This window comes from Scyliorhinus canicula, chromosome 2, assembly GCF_902713615.1.
Source record: "Scyliorhinus canicula chromosome 2, sScyCan1.1, whole genome shotgun sequence".
Lineage (NCBI taxonomy): Eukaryota > Metazoa > Chordata > Chondrichthyes > Carcharhiniformes > Scyliorhinidae > Scyliorhinus > Scyliorhinus canicula.
In genome coordinates this window covers 244,968,356-244,990,687 of record NC_052147.1, presented here as the reverse complement: position 1 = coordinate 244,990,687, position 22,332 = coordinate 244,968,356, and the positions used below count along the sequence as shown (strand labels likewise).

General features: G+C 46.8%; 1 protein-coding gene across 5 annotated transcripts in view; it reads right to left on the bottom strand.

The window, feature by feature from the left end:
• The window catches only part of thsd7ba (thrombospondin, type I, domain containing 7Ba), a 1,373,128-nt gene that overhangs the window by 135,966 nt on the left and 1,214,830 nt on the right, over positions 1-22,332 (bottom strand). For all 5 annotated transcript variants that reach the window (XM_038789927.1, XM_038789926.1, XM_038789930.1 and 2 more), the window contains one exon: positions 6,076-6,221. In XM_038789927.1, coding sequence (XP_038645855.1) covers positions 6,076-6,221 — 146 coding nt within the window. The remainder of the gene's footprint in view (positions 1-6,075; positions 6,222-22,332) is intronic.

Sequence of the window (22,332 nt, the reverse complement as noted above, 5' to 3'; positions counted from 1 at the left end):
TCTCCATGACTTTTGTGTCTCTTCTGGAAGAAAATATTTATGCCACAAGATATGCATAAAATAAAAATAGACGCCTTGTACAACAACCACAAAGTGGATAGCAGTAACTGTGACAATTACAGAGACATCTCCTTGTTGAATATTGCACGGAAGGCCTTTGCTTCCATTGCTTATACAAAATAGCAGATCCTGACATTACGCATCTAACCTGAGACTCGGTGCAGCTTCAGAGCTGGCAGATTGACAGTTGACATGACTTGCTTGCTTCAAACAGGGCAGACCATTCTTCATAGACTTCACCAAAGCCTTTGACCTTATCAGTAGAGGCAGGCTCTTTAAACTGCTGCAGAAAATAGGCTTCTTGCCTTATCTCCTGAGTGGAACTTCTTCTTTCCACAAGAACATGCACAGCTTTGTCAGTTGCAATTGTGTATCATGGGGGCTTTCAAGATCAGCAGTGGGAAGCAAGGCTGCGCCCAGTGCCAAATGTCTTTGGATTATTTTTCTCCGGGCTGCTATTGCACATTTTCGGTGACTCAAATGATTGTGTCTATCTGTTTTCCAGAACTGACAGCAAGCTGTTCAACTTGGCAGGACTGCACGCCAAGAACCAAGTGTGTAATACCCTAGTTCATGAGTTGCTGTTTCCCCATGATGCCAAGCGGGCATCCTGTACTGAAGTTCACTTGCAACAGCTTGTGGATCAGTTCTACTGGGCTTGCAAATACTTTGGACTGACAATTAGCATCAAGAAGAGCAAAGTTAAAGAAAGGCCACAAAATAGACCCTCTACCTTCCATGCACATTTACAATCTCCATCTGGAGGTTGTCAAAAGCTTCCCACACCTTGCATCAACTATTACCAGCAATCTGTCCCCTGGTGCTGAAATCAGCATCAGGATTGCCAAGGCCGCAGTTGTCATGTAAAGTTGTGAAATCGAGTGTGGACCAACAGTAAATTAACCAAAAACATAAAGCTCTACGTTTACCAAGCTTGTCTTCCCAGCACCCTCCGTTACAACAGTGAAGCGTGGACATCTTATGCAAACCGCGAAACATGGCTTCCACCTCTGTTGCCTCAGATTAAATATTGGGCATTTTCTGGCCAGGCAGAGTGCCCAATATGGATGTGGACCAGCAGGCAGGGATTCCCAATGTTTTCCCTCTTGGGTCAATGATGACTCGATTGGCTGGGTCATGTGAGCCAAAGGGATGATTGTTGCAGCCCCAAAGACATGCAGCGGAATTCTCCGTCGGCAGGATCCTCCGGTCCACTAGCAGCGTGCCCACAGCCAAGGGGTTTCCTGAAGGCATAGGGTGGCAATAATGGGAAACGCCATTGGCTTTTCCAAGTGGCAAAATTTCCACTACATTGCCTCCTGATTCAGATGATTGCCTGAACATGCACAGAGATGGGGAGAGAACTGGGTGAACGGGCTCTGGATGGGAATTCCAGGGCTTTTAACTGCTAGTCATCTTTCAAATTTTTCTTTCAATTTTCAGTCCATTTGACATGGTTTGCAGCGAAGAATTCAATGTTTTACCCATCTTCTGTGTGAAGATTTTTTTTCCGAACTTTGCTTTGAATTCTTTTTGTTGTTATCCCAAACGTGTCAGAGCAGTGTAATACATTTTCTTGCTGGGCACAATTTCAAGATGGCCTCTCATTCTACCAATTGTTCAATGTCAGGGCTTGAAGATGCACTGAAGGTGGGCTCTCTGCACCCAGCTGGGGGTAAGCCCACCTCCCCTGAGCAGGCTCAAACTGCTTTAATGTTTTGGGACAATGCCGTTTTAATTAGTATGTGGCGGGACTTGTGTTCCTTTCAAGGAAGAAAGAGCTGACAACCAATTGGAGGCTGCCAATTCTGCTTACCAGCAGTGCTAGTAAGGGTGGTAGCTACCACTGGTGCTGCAGTTAAGGCGTGGAGGTGGCACACAGCATTAGACCTGGACATTCGGGCATATCTGGTATTTTGCTGAGGCCAGACTGACAGGCCTTGATGGGAGAGTTTGGAGGATGATGGAATGGGAAGGAGGAAGGATGGGCTGTGAGGAGATAAAACTATGGGGAGTAACCACTGATTGGCACTGGGGACATGACTAGAGGCGCATTCCTCTCCCTCTTAGCTGGCTAATAGTTAAATGTGTCCGACTGCATGTTGAGTATCAGCCTGTGCACTCCCTGTTAAAACAAAACAATTGGCAGGATAAGGCACTTAATTGGATATTAACTGCCCATTTAAGTACCTCATTGGGCCATGGGCAGGTGACTGTCCTGGTGCCACCCACATTGCTTGTAAATGGTAATGGGAGTGGCTCAGGCATGCTACCGACAGCATGGCATCCTTATGTACTGGTCCATCTGCCTACTTTCCCACCCAGGGGTGGCCCGTAAAATTCAGCACTTAACGTGCGATCTCCGATGGTAAACTATGAAGCTTATCCAACCAAGTGTGTATGCAGTGGGAATCACGTCTAGCACCGGCCTGATCCCCTCAGTTTTGAATGCAGATAAATCCATTGAAATACCCACACCCTTCAGAGCTTTAATTTCCAAAGTATGTTAGCTTTAAAAAAATCTCAATAAAGGAAATTTCACATTCCATCCACCCGAGTGTTTTACACATTGGAGCTGTCGGTGATGAACGACTTTTAATGCAGAATGAAAAACGATCAGGGGCTACAACCTGGAATCCTCTTCAAAGAGTAGATGTTTTGAGAGTGATTTCCCCAGTTTGAAGGGTTTACCAATCTTTGTTTTTCAATGTGCAGCCAAATATTTATCTAAAGGCTGAAAACTCTTTCGAGAAGTTATCTCCAATCTCAATGCAATGCACAACAAGAAGGGTTGCTCATTGCTGGGTCAGGATTTGGAACCTGATGGTTTCAACAAATTGGATTGGATTTGTTTATTGTCACATGTACCGAGGTACAGTGAAAAGTATTGTTCTGCGTGCAGCTCAGACAGATCATTCTGTACATGAAAAGAAAATACATAGAGCAAACATAAAATACACCAGATCAGTCCATAACAGGGTGATTTAAGAGTCTGGTAACAGCAGGGAAGAGGCTGTTTTTTGAATCTGTTGGTGTGTGGTCTCAGACTTTTGTATCTCCTGCCCGATGGAAGAAGTTAGAAGAGTGAGTAAGCTGGGTGGGAGGGGTCTTTGATAATGCTGCCCGCTTTCCCCAGGCAGCAGGAGGTGTAGATAGAGTCAATGAGAGTCTTTTAATGTTGTTCCAGTTGATTATCAGCCAAAATGTCTTTCACTATTTTGATGTTAAAGCAGAAAGTGCCTACCAAATGGCTAAAATTCTAAGTTGGTTCAGGATATCTTATTGATTGCCTAGTCAAGTAAAATTGTGCTGTTTTTAAAAACAAACCAAGAAAATATGTTCAAATTAGTGAAGATATATGTTTGGGCAGAAACTCAATTTAGAAGACCTATGAGCTTTGTTACAATGCATTATGCTCATCTGCATTGTAGATCCTCTGGATCAAAGTCAAATCAAGTTGAAAATATTTAGAAAAACAAAGGTAGCTTTGAGGGATGTATATTTGTGTTGTTCCCACAGGCAGCCTAGTCACCTTCCTTAACAGGAAGGGATTCCATTTCATTGTATCCAGAGGCCAGCCATGGATTTCCAGATGCCTAAGCTTTTCACTTACCCCACATGGCTTCTTGCTATTAGGACGGCATGGTGGCATAGTGGTTAGCACTGCTGCCTCACAGCAGCAGAGACCTTGGCTCAATTCCAGCCTTGGGTGAGTCTGTGCGAAGTTTGCACTTTCTCCCTGTGTCTGTGTAGGTTTCCTCCACTTTCCTCCCATTCTAAATTGCCCCAAGTGTCCAAAGGTTAGTTGGGGTTACGGGGATTGGGCGGACGATTGGGCCTGGTAGGGTGGTCCTTTGGAGGTTCGGTGCAGTTTCAATGGGCCTATTGGCTTCCTTCTGCACTGTAGGGTTTGTATGAAAGAAATACCCATTAAAGAAATGACTGCCGATAACCTTGGACAAAAACACATGAGAAATACAGCACCAGCCACAAGGCAAACCCTACCAACCATTTAACAGACCATAGATCTCCTGAAGGAAGATGAGATTCTGGTGGAGAACTTCAATGTGCCTCAGAAAGTGTCTCCCAGATTGTAGTGGTCTGCTGTTCTCTGCACAACCTGGTGTTGCAAAGTGATGAGGCCCTGGCAAGTGACGATACAGTGGAGCATGAGGAATCCTTAGATGAGCAGGATAGTAAGGCAAACGCCCAATAGGTGGCACCATAGCGCTTTACTTTGGGGCCACTCAAAAGCATTGGTACTCAATCACTCTGACGTGACATTACAAGGTGACTGGGAGACTTGCACCCTTGACTGAGCTCCTTTCACAGAGGATGTTGCAGCCTCGCCCCATTCCCACTAATATGGTTGGCTGCTTCTCCCCAATAATTCCCCTTGGGGAACGTAGTGTGAGCTACTCAACCTTGTGGAGTGGAGAAGGTCACTGATGCACGTGTGGAGCCACCCAGGCTCTCCGGACAAGCCCATGGTCACTGACCTCCTCTATGTTCTCCATCCAGGCTGGCTTGGTTAGACAGGAAGACCTCCTCCTTTGAGACGTCGGGAAGAAGATATTCTACCTTCCTTGAGTAGCCTGGAAGAGAACATGCAAGGGGTCATCACTGAGCCGTGGGGTCAGCCAGGATCTTCCTTCTTTCGGCCTTCATTATTCCTGCTTTTGGCCCCAGCATCTGCTTCTCATCTGTGGTGATGTGGTGGCATAATGATAGAGTCACTGGCCTAGTAATCCATAATGCTCTGGGGACCTGGGTTCCATTCCCACTCTGGCAGATGATGAAATTTGAATTCAATAAAAATCTGGAATGAAAATCCATGTCCTTTTGGGAAGGAAATTTGCCAGTGTTACCTGGTCTGGCCTACATGTGATTCCAGACCCTAGCAACGTGGTTGCTTCTTAAATGCCCTCTGAAATGTCCAAGCAAGCAACTCAGTTCAAGGGCAATTAGGGATGGGCAAGAAATTCTAGCCCAGCCACTGATTCCCACATCACATGTAAAAATAAAAAAAATCATGTAATGTCTTTACCATTGTTTCTTCTACTCCATGCAGCAATTTGCCAAACCCAGAATGCAACAGAAAGTTTTATGATGTTATCTACCTGTGCTTTCAGTCAATCACATTAATTTTAAAAACAAATCAAGGAAATGTAGGTTTCCTGTACTAATTAGCAAGAATATATATTCCGGAAGTAACTCAAATAAAAAATTACTCAAACAGTTCAAATTTTAAATTGCAGGAGGATTGTGAAATTGCGGCCAGAATTTTTCTATCTCCACTCTGATATCTTCCAACAGCCAAGGAATACACCATCAGGGACCCAGTGCATTGAGCTTCGCCCATTCTTTCAAAATGAGTTATTTTTTGACACTTATCTCTGACAATTGTTCCAATTTTTAGTACATCTACATTTCCATCTGCTTCAGCAATGTAAAACCTGATGTAAAATAGATAATCACGTGTTGGAGAATGTTAACTGTGTGTGGTTTAACCTGGTTGTACCTTAGCTATGCCACCACACTCCACATTTGGGCATCCTCCTTTATCCATCAAAAGAGTTTTTTGGCTTCAGTTCAAGGTTGGGTTCTTGCCTCATTAAAGAAAACGGTTTCATCTCAAGGTTACATCAAGCTGTTTATTGATTGCAAGAGAAATGAAAAGCAGATATGAAGCAATCCATTTTGGAAAGAATGTGAGAAGATACAACTGGAAAACAGAGTTTTGCCTCGTACAAATTTAATCTCCTGCCAGTCCAGGCATGGAGTTAGCTTCAACCCATGCCTCTCACAACAGGAAGACATCAAGTGGTGTGATGTCTGCAAGGAAAGGGATAACTTCAGCTAAGTGAGCAAAAAAAAGTCTCATTGTCCCTTTAATTGTTAGTATCCTTCCTCTTGTCAGCCACGATTTGTATTCTTCAAAGACTGCAGTCATATGAACCTGCGCAAAGTAATTTTGCAATCTCAAGACAAGCTATAATAAAATGATAATCTTACCTCCACTTTGCATGCAGACCATTCACCAAACACCCAGCTATAACATGGCTTAATAAGGCAAGGTCGGTGTTGAGATAGTTGGGAGAAACAAGGTCTTCCTTCTCCATGGGCCTTTTGTAGCACATGCCTGGTGCGCTTCATTTGGCCTAAAAAAGTAAACAAATAATTTTCATACCTAGCAGTTCATCACAGCTGACTAGCAACGGGGATGCAGTTTATTTTCAAATTTTGTTTGACACTGAAGTACTTAATAAATCTAAAGCATATCTGAACACTGTTGGTACTTTAAAAATATGCATATTAAGGCAGAAAATAATTCAAAACTTAACTAACGTTAGTGCTTATGCTGAAAGCAAAGCTTTCTGTTTGTAATGGCCGGAATCTGCGGTCCACCTTCGTCATCTGAGACTGACAGTGATTCTAGGTGTTTGGCATGCACAGAACAAGATGGAAATCTAGAAATTGCTGTTAATGAGTCAATGCTCCTCCAAAAGGTATGCTTTTTAAGTTCAGTACAGAGTGCTCCGTTACAGTCCATTACAGTCATGAATTGGTGAGATCTTCTAGTCTTTTGCTCTGAAAACCCTGGAAAAAGTTGCATTTGTTGAATAAGGTGTAACTAAGGTTCACATAATAACAGAGGACTTCGGAGCAGGGAGAGTCCATTCAGTCCACTGAGCCTGCTCTGCCATTTGATAGGATCATGGCTGATCAGATTGTCACCTCAACGCCACTTTCCTGCCTGCCATCCAGAACCCTTGCTTATTAAAAACCTATCTAACTCAGCCTTAAATAAATGTAATGATTCTGCCTCCACCATTTTCCGGGGAAAAGAGTTCCACAGACTAACAATCCCCTGAGCGAGATAAAAAAAATCCACTCATCCCTATCATAAATGGGAACCTTCTTACTTTTAGACGGTGTCCCCTAGTTCTCGTCTCCCCCACAAGAGTAAACATTTTCCTGTCATCCACCCTGTAAAATACACTCAGCATGTTATGCATTTCAATAAGATCAATCCTCAGTCTTCAAAACTCTAATGGGTGGCGGCCAAACTATTCAACTTTTCTTCATAAGATAAGCACTTCATCCCAAGAATTAATCAAGTGCATCTTCTTGGAACTGCTTTGATGCATGACCAATTGTACAAAGACTCAGATTGGGTACAACTGCGGCTTTATTGCAGTAAGATGCGTGGCCTCCTACAGCAGCTGGTGAAATGGCAGCTGAATAGAGGACACGCATATGTATACTCCTCATCCTGGGCGGAGCCAACAGGCAGGGGCTACCAGCGAACCTGTAGTACAGGTCCTACCTTACATCACCTAATATAGATGTAACAGTGGTTAACCACATTCTTCAAATGCAATTATACCAGTTTTTAAAAATAAGGACCAAAACTGTACAGTCCACCAAATGGACCTGTACAGCTGCAGTAATATTTCCCTCCTTTAGATTCCATTCCCCTTGCAATAAATGCCAAGAATCGACTTGCCTTCTTGATCACTTGATTTATGTCCATACTAACTTATTTGTGATGCACCTACCAGGTATCCAGTTCCCTCTCTGTACATCAGTGTTTTACAATATCTCTCCCTTTTCTATTTCTTCCTGTCAAAGTGGACAAATACACATTTTCCACCTGGGCATTGCCAGCCAAGGTGCCAGACTGGCATTTTTCCCATTCGAGGGATTGGATCCGGGGATTGTAGCTTACGTGGCCGTTGTGGGTACGGAGGGCCCTGAAGGCCCCGTTATAGGTGAGTTGGGGCTTTGTCTGGGGTTCGGTCGGGTCGAGATATCGGGGTGCCATTTAGAAATGGCGTCCTTATCTCTTCCTGCACTAGGGGTTCCGGCAAGCGGAGCTCCTCAGTGCAGGAAACGGGACCAAGTGCAGCCTCAGCAGGGCATTCCCCGCTAAGGCCCCAGATTGCAACAAAGTTCCAATAGATAGTGTGATGTTTTGCAGTCCTGCGAGCACCGGGAAACACATTGCTAAATGCACTCGACAAGGGACTCTGTTCCAATTTGGCTAGATCTCACCCCTAAGTGTTGACGCTGGGACTGAAAGGTTGTGTAGTTTGAATTCCCATTGGGGGCACTATTTGTGGAACAATTCAGGACATGCTAATGGGCCAGCACTCTGCTGGTGGGAATTCAGAGCAAATCCTGGCTCAAAGGGCATTCTAACCGCTAGGCCCGGAGGTAGAGCCAAAGAGCCTGGCAGCTGAAGCTGTTTTTAAGCGCTCCACTTACCGCACACTCACTGTAACCACCAAGATGGCTCAGAAAAGACTTGCCCCTGAAGTCGGGAGTCCAAGGTGTAGCCCACAGCTCCATGCCAATGAGGGACATCCACTTCCCTGGCATGGACCGCAGATTCAAGCCTGCCCTCCAGAACACTGCCTGGAAGGTGGTGGCAGAGGCAGCCAGCGATGCCAGTCTCACCAGCAGGAGACAGCTGGTGATCAGGAGGGGTGGGGTTCACTGGTGAGTCCTCTGCCCCGAGAGGGACAGAGAAGCAGGGAGGGTTCCAAAGGCTGCTGTGCAGGTGTCCTCTGGTCGAGGTGAGCTCTGCTGGTCCCCGACTTCCTCTGCAATGGGGCAGCGCTTCTGAGGAGTGCCAACACCCGGAGGGATCCTGACTGTCTTGGCCCTTGATGATACAACTGGGGTATGAAGGTGTCCGGGGGGCAGCCTGGGTGGGCTCCCAGATGACCAGCGGCATTCTAAGTATTTAAAGGACACAGACAGCACCCAGCACTGTAAGTAGCACAAAAGGGGTGCTTTTAAAAGGCAGACTGCAGCAGTGTTGGCCTGCGCCAGGCCACCCTGATCCGGAGGGGAACACCCCAGGTCCACAGACTTGGCACCAGGTCACTACCCATTACTGCCCCCGGCACGGGCTGCCATCCAGCAATCCCGGCAGTTTTCAATATTTTTCCAGTGTTTTTTTAGCATTCACAGCCATGGTGCCCAGTCCACATTTGTAAATACTTGTACGAATTCACACACACGGGATCTCCGCCTGAGAGGGGCGGGGCATCACGGAAGGGCAGAGAATAATGTGTCAAACTCACGAATCACATTTAAATGCATGCAAATGCCAGTTTTGCCTGCCGCCACCGGCATGGGCATTAACCTCATTGTCGCCACCAGGAAGGGACTGGAGCATGGCGCATGAATTGGCAGCAGGCAAGGACTCTGAATTTGGCTGGATGCCCAATTCTCTGGCCGATCGCTGATCCCTCGCGTCGTGAGGTGGAGAATCTGACCCACGGTTTCTCAGCCATTGGATTACCATTGACATTCATGGAGGATGAACTTGCTCCTTAATTTGCTTGCACACCATTCACTTAACAACTAGGTACAACACTGTTTCAGATATTTAGTCCGATAATGTAGCTAAGTAAGATTTTAAAACAGAATTGTAACAAGTTTGCTCTGTATCATATATAGGCCTATCCAAGTTAGACGCACAATGATCCTGAACTGAAATATTGTGCAAACGATAAAATAATTACTGTGTCTTGGAGGGGACCTTGCAGGTAATGGTGTTCACATGCATCTTCCACCCTTGTCCTTCTGGGTGGTAGAGGATGCGAGTTGGAGACTGCTATTGAAGGAGCCTTGATGTGTTGCTGCAATGCATTTAAAAGATGGTACACACTGCTGCCACTTGCATGGGTGATGGAGGGGGCAGATGTTAAAGGTGGATGGTGTGCAAATCAAGAGAGTAGCTTTGTCTTGGATGGTGCCGAACCTTTTGAGTGTTGTTAAAGCTGCACTCAACCAGGCAAATGGAGAGTATTCCATCACATTCCTGACCTGAATCTTTTGAGAAATCAAGATGGCGCCAGAGCATGGCGACTCTCTGTGAGCTCTCTCAACCAGACCCTTATCTTTTATCTCATTTCACTGTTCTGACCTACTAAAACTCTTTTCCACTTTATATATAATTCTCTTGCTCATGTATTGCTTTGTTTGACCCTTGTTCAATCACTGTTTGTTGATGTACCATTTGTCAATTATGTCGATTATTCTTTTTGTCTACTATGTATATACTGTGTATGTTCCCTTGGCCGCAGAAAAATACTTTTCACTGTACTTCGGTACATGTGACACTGAATATCAATCAATCAATTGTAGGACACCCAATTCTAACAGCACTAAAAATAAAACCAATGATTCCACCCACAGACACGATACCTCCCCCCACCACGCCCCCCCCCCCCCCCCCCCCCACACACACACACAGGAACCCTCAACCCCCCACAACTCACATTGGGAATTCCTTCCCTTCGATACAGGGAACACCCCACCCTCCCAACCCCATGGACACAAGGAACCACCCCCCATGGACCTCCTCAGGGGAAGCCCTCCCCAGCAGTACCCTGGAACTGCCCCCTAGTAAACACGTCAGCAGGTCCAGTTCAGCAGAGATCAGGGCACCCTTTTTAAAGAGGGCCCCAATCTCAGAGTAAAGTGACAGGGGTCTTCCCACCCCCAAAGTAATTTCAATCCTCTACAGACAAGTGGACCATCCCAAACACTTCACCACTGAGGGGTAAACTCCTCCCACCAGCACTAAATGACACTATATGATCGGGTAGCCCCCCATCGACCCACTACACCATGCAGGCATGAGAGTGACCTACCCCCTCTCCTCATGTCATGGGAATCATTGCCCCATTCCCCCCCCCACCACAAGAGAGAGACACTCTCCTAAGGGGGAACCAAATGCCCTGCCCCCTTCAGGCCCCATCCTTGGCAATGCCAACTTGGCACTGCCTCCTAGCACCTTGACAGTTGTAAACTGACAGTGTCTACCTATCCCTGATTACCCGAGGGCTCCAAAGGCCTCCAAATTCCCCAAGAGTGGTCATAACGTTTAGCCAGAGAATTACACAGTGTCTACAACAAGTTCTTCATTGAGGAACCCTTGGACTTTAGTTTCTGAGCTGTGCCAGCTTCTTCAATGGCTGAAAATAACCTCCCGTATGGGAATGTTTTTTCCGCCATAGGAAGTTGAAAAAGACCCACTATGAACAAAAAAACAGTCAGACTGGTCACCTGGCCTTTCTCGGAAGGACTTCAGAACAGAGAAAACCCCAGCAGAAAGAAACTATGGTTAGAAGCAATGTCTGCTCAATAGAGGAAGCACTACAGAATCAATGGACCGCGAACAGCTCTAAAAACAAACAAGGCAAACCGTCCTTTGAAATAGCCTAGCCAATCAAGAGGCTTGTAAAAGGTAATGGGCCGTGAAATTGATTGTAAACAATGCTGTTCAAAGCTTTTAGGCTTCTTTAAAAGCCTAGAGGCTTGGAAAAGTGACAGGAGCATGACATTGAATATGAAAAAGCACTTCAAAGGTTTCCAATGCATCAGAGGGAAGATGTTTACCTTCATCTGATAGATCTGTGAAATTGGCATGGTCTCCAACACATTAAAGGGGCCTTTCACAGTAACTTCATTGAAGCCTACTTGTGACAAAAAGCAATTATTATTATTAAAGGGAAGACTTTAACTTCCTCTGACAGCTCTTTGAAATTGACATTCTGGCAGAGTTTAAAGATTTTCAAAGCTGCAGAGAGAAGGCCTGCCACACGACATCCATCCCATCCCTGACCCCCGAACTGAACCCCTCCACCCCAGCATGCGCCCCTGCGACCCCCACCTCACCTGAAGCACCCCCTTAGGCACCCTGCAAGTAAGGGTAGAGATGATACTAATGAGAGATTAAAATTAATACAAATGTGTTGTGATCAGCTTCTCAACCCTTTTGGGTGAGATCCTCATCACGTCAGCTGGAGCAGGCCAGGGGAATCGGAAACTGATTTGGGCTTGATGCAAATGCCGTTTCGGGGATCTCCCACATAGCAAGATTTGGGCTGGGTGCAACATCAGAGGTCAGTGGTTTCTACCAGCTTGTGAGATGTGTTAAACTGACATGGTTAGCTACTGAGCTCTTGACTGTATTGAGGTAGTGAGGCCCACCATCTGCTGGATGTTCTTCAATGTAAAACTTCAATGTAAATACCAAAGAAAAATCTATTCTTCGGGAATGTGATTATATGCACTAAATAAACAGGACTTCAGATTTTCAGAAAAAAAGCAAATAACTGCGGATGTTGGAATCTGAAACAAAAGCAGAAAATACTGGGCAATTTCAGCAGGTCTGACAGCATCTGTGGAGAGGAAAGGGAGCTAACGATTCGAGTCTGGATCAATCTTTGTCAGAGCTTCATCCAGACGCGAAACGTTAGCTCGCTTTTCTCTCCACAGATGCTGTCAGACCTGTTGAGATTGTCCAGTATTTTCTGTTTTTGTTTCAGATTTTCAGGCTTTATACTGATTTTGTGTCAAAACATTGTCAAACTGCAAATATTTTTTTGGAAGGAACAATTGTACAGTATATCCAACTGAATCATTCCGGAAGTTTAGTTGATTTTTTCATGGGACTTCATTTAGTTATCTCTGTCCAACTATCCGCAGGAGACAGGCACCTACTTTTTCAGCAGCACTAGCTTTTCTCCCACAACTGCAGCAACCTTTTTCTATTTTTCAGCAATGGTCTGCTAGCAATAGGAGGGCAATGTAAATTAGTTGTGGGTGCCTATCCCAGCTCATCTGCGGTTGAAACTCTTAATCATGCGTTTACTACCTATGACTTGACAATCCCAACGCAATCCTAGCTGTTTTAACACATTCTACACTTCATACATACATATGAATTAGGAGCATCAGTTTGTCCTCTGAAATCTACTGTGCTATTCAATAATCTGATTGTGGCCTCAAAGTCTCATTCCTGCCTACCCTTTATATTTTATGACTCCCTTGATAATCAAGAATATATCTACCTCTGCCTTAAAGATATTTGGTGACGCTGCCACCACTGTTCTCTGGAGAAGGGGATTCAACAGACTCGGCCCTCTTGAGTGAAGAAAATACTCCTTTTCTCCATCTTAAATGAAAGATCCCGGGAGGAATTCTCCGCAAGGCCCGACACCGGCGTGAAACCCGGAGAGGTTCAGGACGGCGTTGGAGGTTGCTCCTTGCCCCCTATTCTCTCTCTCCCCCCCCCCCCCCCCTTGTGGGCTAGGAGGGCCGTGCCGTAAATCTCGGCCGCGGGGCCTTGTCGCTGGCGTCAAGGACCGGCGCGCCGAGAATGACGCGGCCGGCACGCCTAATGACGTCAGCCGCGCATGCGCAGGTTGGCCAGCTCCAACCCGCGCATGCGCGGCTGACGTCACGACGGCTGATGGCTGAAACCCGCGCATGCGCGGTTGCCGTCTTCCCCTCCACTGCCCCGCAAGACATGGCGGCTTGATCTTGCGGGGCGGCAGAGGGGAAAGAGTGCGTCCCTTTGAGACGCCGGCCCGACGATCGGTGGGCACCGATCGCGGGCCAGTCCCCTCCCGAGCACGGTCGTGGTGCTCACTCCCCTCTCCGCCCCCCAGAAGCCACAAAACAGCTTTTGGCGCCATGTTCACACCGGCAGCGACCAGGTGTGGTTGCCACTGCCGTGAACCGGTCGGGAACGGCAGGCTGCTCGGCCCATCCGGTTCGGAGAATGGCGGGTCGCCGTGAAAAACGACGGCCCGCGATTCTCCGAGCATTTTAGGGGGGGTGGGAGAATCACGGGGGGTGCCAGAGCTGCACTCCCGTGATTCTCCCACCCGGCTTGGGAGCGGAGAATCGCGCCCCCCTTATTTTTAAACTGCGTCTTTTGGTTCTGGTCTCTTGCACAAGGGGAAACAGTTCTCAGCATCCATAATGTCAGGTCTTCCACACACCCGCTGCCCATGCCCAAGTCACAACCTCGCTCACTGACCTGCATTGACTCCTGGTCAAGCCACACCTTGGTATTAAAATTTGTCTTCAAACCCCTCCAAGGTCTCACCTCTCTCTACCTCTGCAAACTCCTCCAGGCCCACAAATCTCTGAATTATCTGTGCTCACCTCATTCTTGGCTTTCTGATCATCAATAATTTTAATCGCTTCACCTTTGTTTTCCTTCTTTTAGCTGCCAAGTCCCTTGGCTTGGTATTCCCTCTCTAAACCTCTCCAACTTTCGACCTAACTTTCCTCCTTTAAGTGGGCAGCACGATAGCACAGTGGGTAGCACTGTTGCTTCACAGCTCCAGTGTCCTAGGTTCGATTCCCGGCTTGGGCCACTATCTGTGTGGAGTCTGCACGTTCTCCCCGTGTCTGCGTGGGTTTCCTCCGGGTGCTCCGGTTTCCTCCCACAAGTCCTGAAAGATGTGCTGTTAGGTGAATTGGATATTCTGAATTGTCCCTCAGTGTACCCGAACAGATGCCAGAATGTGGCGACTAGGGGCTTTTCACAGTAACTTCATTGCAGTGTTAATGTATGCCTACTTGTGACAATAAAGGTTATTACTATTATTATTAAGGCACTCCTTTATGCCTACCCTTTTGCCCAAGCTCTTGCCCTGACATTGTCTTATGTGGTTTGCTGATTATTTTGATTTATGCCACTCCTGTGAAAAGACTGGTGAGTTTAGAAGAATGAGAGATGACGATATTGAGACATATAGGATTGAGACATATGGGAGATACCTACCTGATTACCACAGGCAGGATGCACACAGGAACTAAGCTGAGTATCTGCCTGCATCATTCCACAATTGGATGGTGTTGGGTTTAATGGAGCAAGAGGCTACCATCACCAACAGACACCGGTGGATTGATTATGATCAAGGAGCTTGGCCAGCCTCTCTTCAAAACTTTGGGGAGAAGAGAGGCACAGCATTGTGGGACATATCAGGAGGTCCGATTAGTTAATAGGCTGGCTGGAAACACAGAGGTTCACACCAATGCAAGAATTGAGAATACATGTTTAAAGGCTAAAATTTTAAAAGAAAACTTTCAGAAAAGCTTGGGAGTCAAAATTAAGAGTTAAAATAAAACAACGCCCCTTTTTAAATCAATCTAATCATATTCCATACTATTGTTTGAAAATGGAGGCTTTTACTTTGTGTTTGCAATCTGAACAAAGATGGAGAGCAAAGAATCATGGGACAGACTGGCCGGGATTCTCCTTTCCGGGGACGAAGTCCCCACCCCGGCGAGAGAACCGGCGCCAACCACTCCAGCGTCAACAGCCCCCGAAAGTGCAAAATTCTCCGCACTTCCGGGGGCTAGGTGGACCCCGGAGGGGTTGCCGCTGCTCCAACCGGCAGCGAAGGGTCAGTGCGAGTTCGCTCATGTGGCGAAGGGCTGCGTGATCTCGCGCCTGCGCGGTTTCGCCGGCGTGCTCTGACGCATGCGCAGGGGGTTGTCTTCTGCACGCCGGCCATGGCGGAGCCCTACAGGGGCCCGGGCGGAAGGAAGGAGTGCCCCCATGGCACAGGCCCGCCCGCAGTTTGGTGTGCCCCAATCCCGGGCCAGGCCACCGTGGGGGCCCTCCCCGGGGTCGGACCCCGAGGACCACCCCAGCCGACTTACCTGCCAGGTCTCGCCGTGTAGGACCATGTCTAACCCACGCCGGCAGGACTGGCAAAAAACGGACGGCTGCTCGTCCCATCGGGGCCTGGAGAATTGCAGGCGGGGGTGGGTGCTGCCAACGGCCCCGGACCGGCGTGGCGTGAACTCCGCCCCCACACGAAAACTGGCACCAGAGAATACGACAGCTGGCGTCGGGGCGGCGGGGCGGTATTCGCGCCGGCCCCCAGGGATTCTCCGACCCGGCGGGGGGTTATGAAACAATGGGTTAATTAATGCTCTGCCCACCAGGCAGGTTTGGAGGTAGAGGGGACACTTAATTGGGTGGGACACTGACTCATGTGGCCTCTGCCATCTTTCATGGGCAGCATGGTGGCACAGTGGTTAGCACAGTTGCTTCACAGCTCCAGCGTCCCAGGTTCGATTCCTGGCTTTGGTCACTGTCTGTGCGGAGTCTACACGTTCAGCCCGTGTGTGCGTGGGTTTCCTCCGGTTGCTCTGGTTTCCACCCACAGTTCAAAGATGTGCAGGTTAGGTGGATTGGCCGTGATAAATTGCCCTCAGTGTCCAAAAAGATTAGGTGGGGTTACTGGGTTACGGGGATAGGTTGGTAATGTGGGCTTAAGTGGGGTGCTCTTTCCAAGGGCCGGTGCAGACTCGAAAGGCCGAATGGCCTCCTTCTGCACTGTAAATTCTATGATTCTATGATTCCACTTTAACTCTGGTGTGAGAAGCCTGGAGCACAGCCTTCAAAGGCCCTCATCCTGCCTCTACTGCTAATCAACTAGCTGTGGGCGGGCAATTACCACGTAAGAAGCCCAAAAAACAAACCCTGTCATGTTTCCTTGTGAGCTCCCGCAGTAGATGGTGGTAGTGTGGCTGTCAGTGTTCCTTCATTTGTCCTCAATAACCTGATCGAAGGAAATAGAATTGGAAACTGCGGGGAATGTGCACTGAGAGCCACACCCTGCCCTTGCTTAAGACCTCCTGACCCTGGTTCTGATACTTAACTCATGCACCTGCACCCCCATCCCATCCTCGCTCACCTATCGCCTCTCCTTGTGTGCATTGCCAGAAGCTATCACCATTTCCACTGACAATGCCATTAGGGACACCTGCCAGCCTTTAATTGGTTGGACATCTCTCAGGTGGCGGGATTTCTTCCCGCAGTATCCTTGATCCTGCAAAGGACTACTGCTAACTATTTAGCTGCCTGAGAAGCACCTAATATCAGTGGGCCTTCCCCAAATAAGGCAACGTGGGACTCTCACCAGCTCTCCATTCTCACTTCACCTGGATGGATTGCATACCCATGTCTGAAAACCATTGTATTAGTGTTTTTAAATTGGGTTGATTGTAAATTTCCAGCTTTTCCTTTTGGGGGGTAAATAGGGAATTAATGGTCATTGTACCAAGCGGAAAAATCAGAGTTTTTTCATTAATAAGATCCAAATAAAAGCATTTGGGATTTTATTTTGAAAGCCAAATATTACTGTACAATTTAATGACTGCACACAAAAGAGGAAGAGGCACATGCCATAGAGCAGAACTGTTGGTAGCAACAATAGTGATGCTCAGTCCCAAACCTCAGTTTGCCTGCAGTTCTTCAAAAAAGCCAAAGTGCAGAAGAAGGCCATTTGGCCCATCGGGTCAGCACTGACCCTTTGAAAGAATACTTTACCTAGACCCGCTCCCCCACCCGATCCCTGTAACCACATGCATGGATCATGGCCAATCCACCTAGCTTGTACATCTTTGGACTGTGGGAGGAAACAGGAGCACCCAAAGGATGCCCATGCAGACACGGGGAGAATGTACAAACTCAAATGTACAAACTCTGCACAATCACCTGGGTCCCTGATGCTGTGAGCCAGCAGTGCCACCATGCCTCCTCTTGTCAGATATTTTGTATTACAAACACACCAAGTACTGATGCGGTCATCCACTCAAGAAGATTTATCAATGGAGATGTTTTCTTTATTACTTAGCTCCAGGCTAAAATTGAAAAACAGACAGTAAGGTCGCAGCTGACAAACCACTTATACTAAAATGTTGAAATAGAAAATCAAGCACAGCCTCAAATCTAAAGTACACTTTCATTGCACATTCCTACAACTCCACAATGTATTCCTGAATTATTCATGTCATATCCATAGGTGGTCAAACAGTTGGAGAATTCGAACTAAACATAAAAGGAAAGCAGTGACACAGGGAAGAGATTTACTGAAATCGAAAATGAACTTTAATTAAGTCTTGAGTTTGAGAGGCAAAGGTCATTAGAGGGTATTCAATACTCACAAAAGAAACCACTCAATATCCACTCGGTGATTTGTTTGGATTATGAAGGTAATTAGAAAAATATCTTGAATGGAACAGATTGAAATTTGAATAATGAAAGTCGCCATAGTCCCTGAGGACCAAAGACTGCTCTCTTTTGAGAGAGAGAGCTGGCTGGTGGTAATTTAACCCAAGGGTCGCCACACCTCAGGCAAGGGGCAAGGTTGGGCAGAACGGGCCTTCATGGATAACCTCCGTCGGTGTGGGAATTGAGCACATACTGTTGGCATCTCACCACATCACAAACCAGCCATCCAACCAACTGGGCTAATTAACTCCCATAAACTGAAATTCAATTACTGTTACAAAGATATGCTTAATCAGTAAAAGGATCATTTATTTTGATTCGGGAGCACCAGCAGCTCCTCAGTGTTCACTATTACATCCATAAGTGGGGAGCAGCATTCAAAGGAAAATGCCCCACCAGGAAGCTTTACAATGGGCCTTGCACTCCAATGTGAACAGCACAAACCTGGAGTTGTTGAATCAGAAGCCACAGAATCTGGCTCCATAATATCCAAAGTTTCAGCACTTGTGTGTTGTTGTGACATGACTAAGGCACCTGAATTACGCACACACATTTTCGAAGCAGACTGTGGTTGACATATTTTTGGTGAGGTCAGTAGTATTGGCGTTAAGAGAATGCACCGGAAATGTGCACAGCAAGCAGAGTGTGACGCCATTCAACAAGTAACACTGATTTGATGTCTGCATTGCCATTTTTGACCTCAATGTTATATTAAAGGGGTGTAATATATATGCTACTCATTTGTCTTGCCGAGTTATACTTAACTTGATGATAAACACTCTTAAATCTTCCAGTTGATGACAAATTATTTATTGAGTAACAAAATAATATACTTGTGAGTTCTTTACTTTAATACTTTGACTAGTAGTTGAATTAACTAAGAGTGAATTAAATTGACAATGAATATAATACTCTGCACTCTGAGCTGGTCACAATTCTATCCTCTAGCTACAATACACACGAAGAGAAGAGCGGGAAAACTGCTTGAGCTTGCTTATATACTCCCTGTTAGTGTTGCCCTCTCGTGATCATCTGACTGGACTCACTGCATATTAACTAATCCTGTATTGACATATACAGAGATCACTACACTCAACACTTCTGTTCATTCCCTCAATTAAACAGACACAGCAGACCCCCTGACCGGCACATTATAAACAGGTCATCAAATAATTTCAGGTTAGATGCTGATTTGTTTCAATTGGCACTCTCTGAATGTGTGGATGTGCTGTGCACTTTCTACTGCTGTTTAAAGTTAGTGAAGTTGACAAGATTGGTGCTGCATGTGAACAGTGTCTTCATTCTGACTTTAAAGATTCTGGTCAGATCACTTGCTCCAAGTCATGGGTGCAGTAGTTGCCGTCCATTTTTCGCCTGTGGCAACAAAGTGTGATAGAGCAGAGGCAGCAAAAAAGAAGAAAAGCTTGCAGAGGTAGGAGGAGAATGGGGAGAAGGAATGTCAGCAGGAAGTTGTGCCTACTCAAGTCTTCCAGGAGGAGTGTGTGACCCATCTCTATTTCAAAAAGGAGATGCAAACAGACCTGAAGCCTCAAAGAAAGACAAGTGTGGCATTACCAGTGGCTGTGAAGGTGACTGTGGCCATGGAACTTCTTCATGTCTGGATCCTTCCTGACTGCAGCATGTGGCATCCCGAATGGGCCCAGTTCAATGGCCACTACTGCAGACTGCCACACTTTGGGTGGAACTTTATGGCACCTCAGGGAGCTAGCTGGCAGCCTGGAGGTGGAGTGGAGAGTAAAATCTGGTGCCATATCTGCCACCTACCCACGTCACTGGTATTTTACAACCTGCCCTGTCTCGGGCCTACTGAGGTCCTTAAGTCACAGAATCCCTACAGTGCAGAAGGAGGCCATTTGGCCCATCAAGTTTGTATCAACCCTCCAAAAGAGCACTCCACCCAGGTCCAGGCCCCTGCCCACCCTGCCCTATCCCAGTAACCTAAACTGCACAACCCTGGACATAAGCTGCAATTTATCATGACCAATCCACCTAACCTGCACATCTTTGGACTGTGGCAGGAAATTGGAGCACCCGGAAGAAACACATTGTGCAGCCAGCAGAAGCCAGTGTCTTGCACTCCCCAATGGTAGTATCCTCCTCTGTGAGTTCCCCTCCTGACCAGGGCCCTTCACTCAAGCCAGCCTGGCCCGTATGAACCCCAGATGTACCGGGATCTCCAAATCCATGGCTCTTCGGCATTCAGGAATGCCTGCAGAGAGCTGCTGGCTACATCAGCAACTCTTGGAGGTGAGACTTGCACCCCAGATGGGTTGGGTATGAGGGTCCCATGACCAGGTAAAATCCCAACCTTTAAGGCACGAAAGGGGATAGATTATTATCTTTCTGACCAAAGAGAAGTTGACATACTGCATTTGAGCTGGACTATGGTGTATGGAGTTTTAGGCATCAGGCCTAAATGCTGACAAAGATTTTCACTTTCTAAATGTAACTGGTGCATGACCATGCTCGGTAAATCATTCAGGTGATTGCCCAATATCCTGGCAGCCATTATGCCTTTACCCTGCATGGGTGCACTACTCCCTCAGTATTTCAGTCACATATCAAACCTAAGGGTGACTGATGGATGGTAAGAACCATCGCTGGCCACCTGGCTCATGACTCCTGTGCATGACCCAACCACATCACTCTGGCAATGAGAACCATGGTAAAATGTCACCAGGCAGAATATTGTAGTAGCCACGCAGCAGTTTAGCTGCCTGGACTGCTGTGAAAAAGCCCCATGGTTCTTGCCAGAGTGTGCTTCACAATACGTCTTAGTCTGCTGTCTCATACATAACTTCACAATCGTGAGGGTGCAGATCTTGCCAGCAAAGATACGTCCAACAGCCAAAGAGAGGGAAGGGGTGAGGATGAAGAGGAAGGGAGAAGACAACCCTTTCTGGTTGGGCAGTCCTTGACTGGCTTATCTACTTATGGTGCCTTTAAACACAACCCCAACTCCCTGACCACCAGCAAAAACCTACTTTCATTTTCCTTCATTGATGACAACAGTCTCTTAACCACAATGTTGAAATAAGAGCCACAACAAAACAACCATTCCAAACTAGCTTTGTCAAACAAACCATCCAATATTCCATACAAAAAGCAAATAAATCACCCTTACGCATTCTCTAAATGCCTGTCTTGCACATACCTTTGTTTCTTCCAGTGTTCCCACATGGTGCTATCGCCCTGGCTTTATCATGCTTCCTCGAAGTACAGGAGGGTGCAGATTGCCTTGTAGGATTACTCCAAGCAATATGACACTAAAAGGCCTAGCTTTGGACTGCACCACTTCAACATGCAGATGGCAGTTGTCTGAGCTGGATGGCTGAGAGGATACAGTAAGTGGCAGTGGTGGGAGAATGAATATCATCATCGTGAAAGAAAAAAAGCAAGGTTTTGCTCCACAGACACGCTCCCAGATAGTGCCTGAGCAATCCCAGTAATCTATTCAAGCAGTGGTCTCTGCAAAGCTGTGATGACAGCATTTTTAGTCTGCAGGATATCAAGCTGGGATTTGATGACCTGGGTCTGAATGTGCACAGCAGCACTGAAATATTGGGTGGCTTCTGTTGATGTTCCAAGGGAAGCTGAGACATTAGCCATCAGATGCTCTATCATAGTTGAGGCTAAATTTTTCTCCTGGAATTAGTTACCACTTTTCTGCTGTAAAATTTGGGCTTCAAGGCCTACATAAAGCCAATCTAGTGCCGACTCCTCCATGCTCCTTGACAGTGATCATAGATTTTCTGGCAGGCCTCCCAAAGCATCAGAAATTTCAATCTGCCATTTTATCAGCATTTTCTGTACCTCACCCCATTTAAATCCTCATCAACACTAATAAAGATTATTATCATTATTAATCTGAGTCGTAGATGATCATAGAATTGCAGTGCAGAAGGAGGCAATTTGGCCAATTGAGTCTGCACCGCCCTTTGGAAAGGGCATCCTACTTAAACCCATGCCTTCACTCTCCCTGTAACCCAGTGACCCCACCTAACCTTTTGGACACTAAGGGGCAATTTAGAATTGCCAATCCACCTAACCTGCACATCTTTGGACTGTGGGAGGAAACGAGAGCACCCGGAGGAAACCCAAACAGACACGGGGAGAACGTGCATAGACAGTGACCCAAGCCGGAGTTTGAAACTGGAACCCTGAAGCTCTGAGGCAGCAGTGCTAACCACTGTGCCATCATGCCAGCCGTAAGTCCTCTGGAGCAGAACCCATGTACAGCTCACCCTCCAGGTAGCTGGAATCTGTGTGACCCTTTCCCTCTGCCTTGGCTGCCTGTCACTCACACACTCATATCCAGTGAATCACCACATGCAGCAATGGCCTCTCAGCTATCCTCTAAATAATGTGCTGTGTCAGTTTCTGAGGAGTTGGCAGCCGGT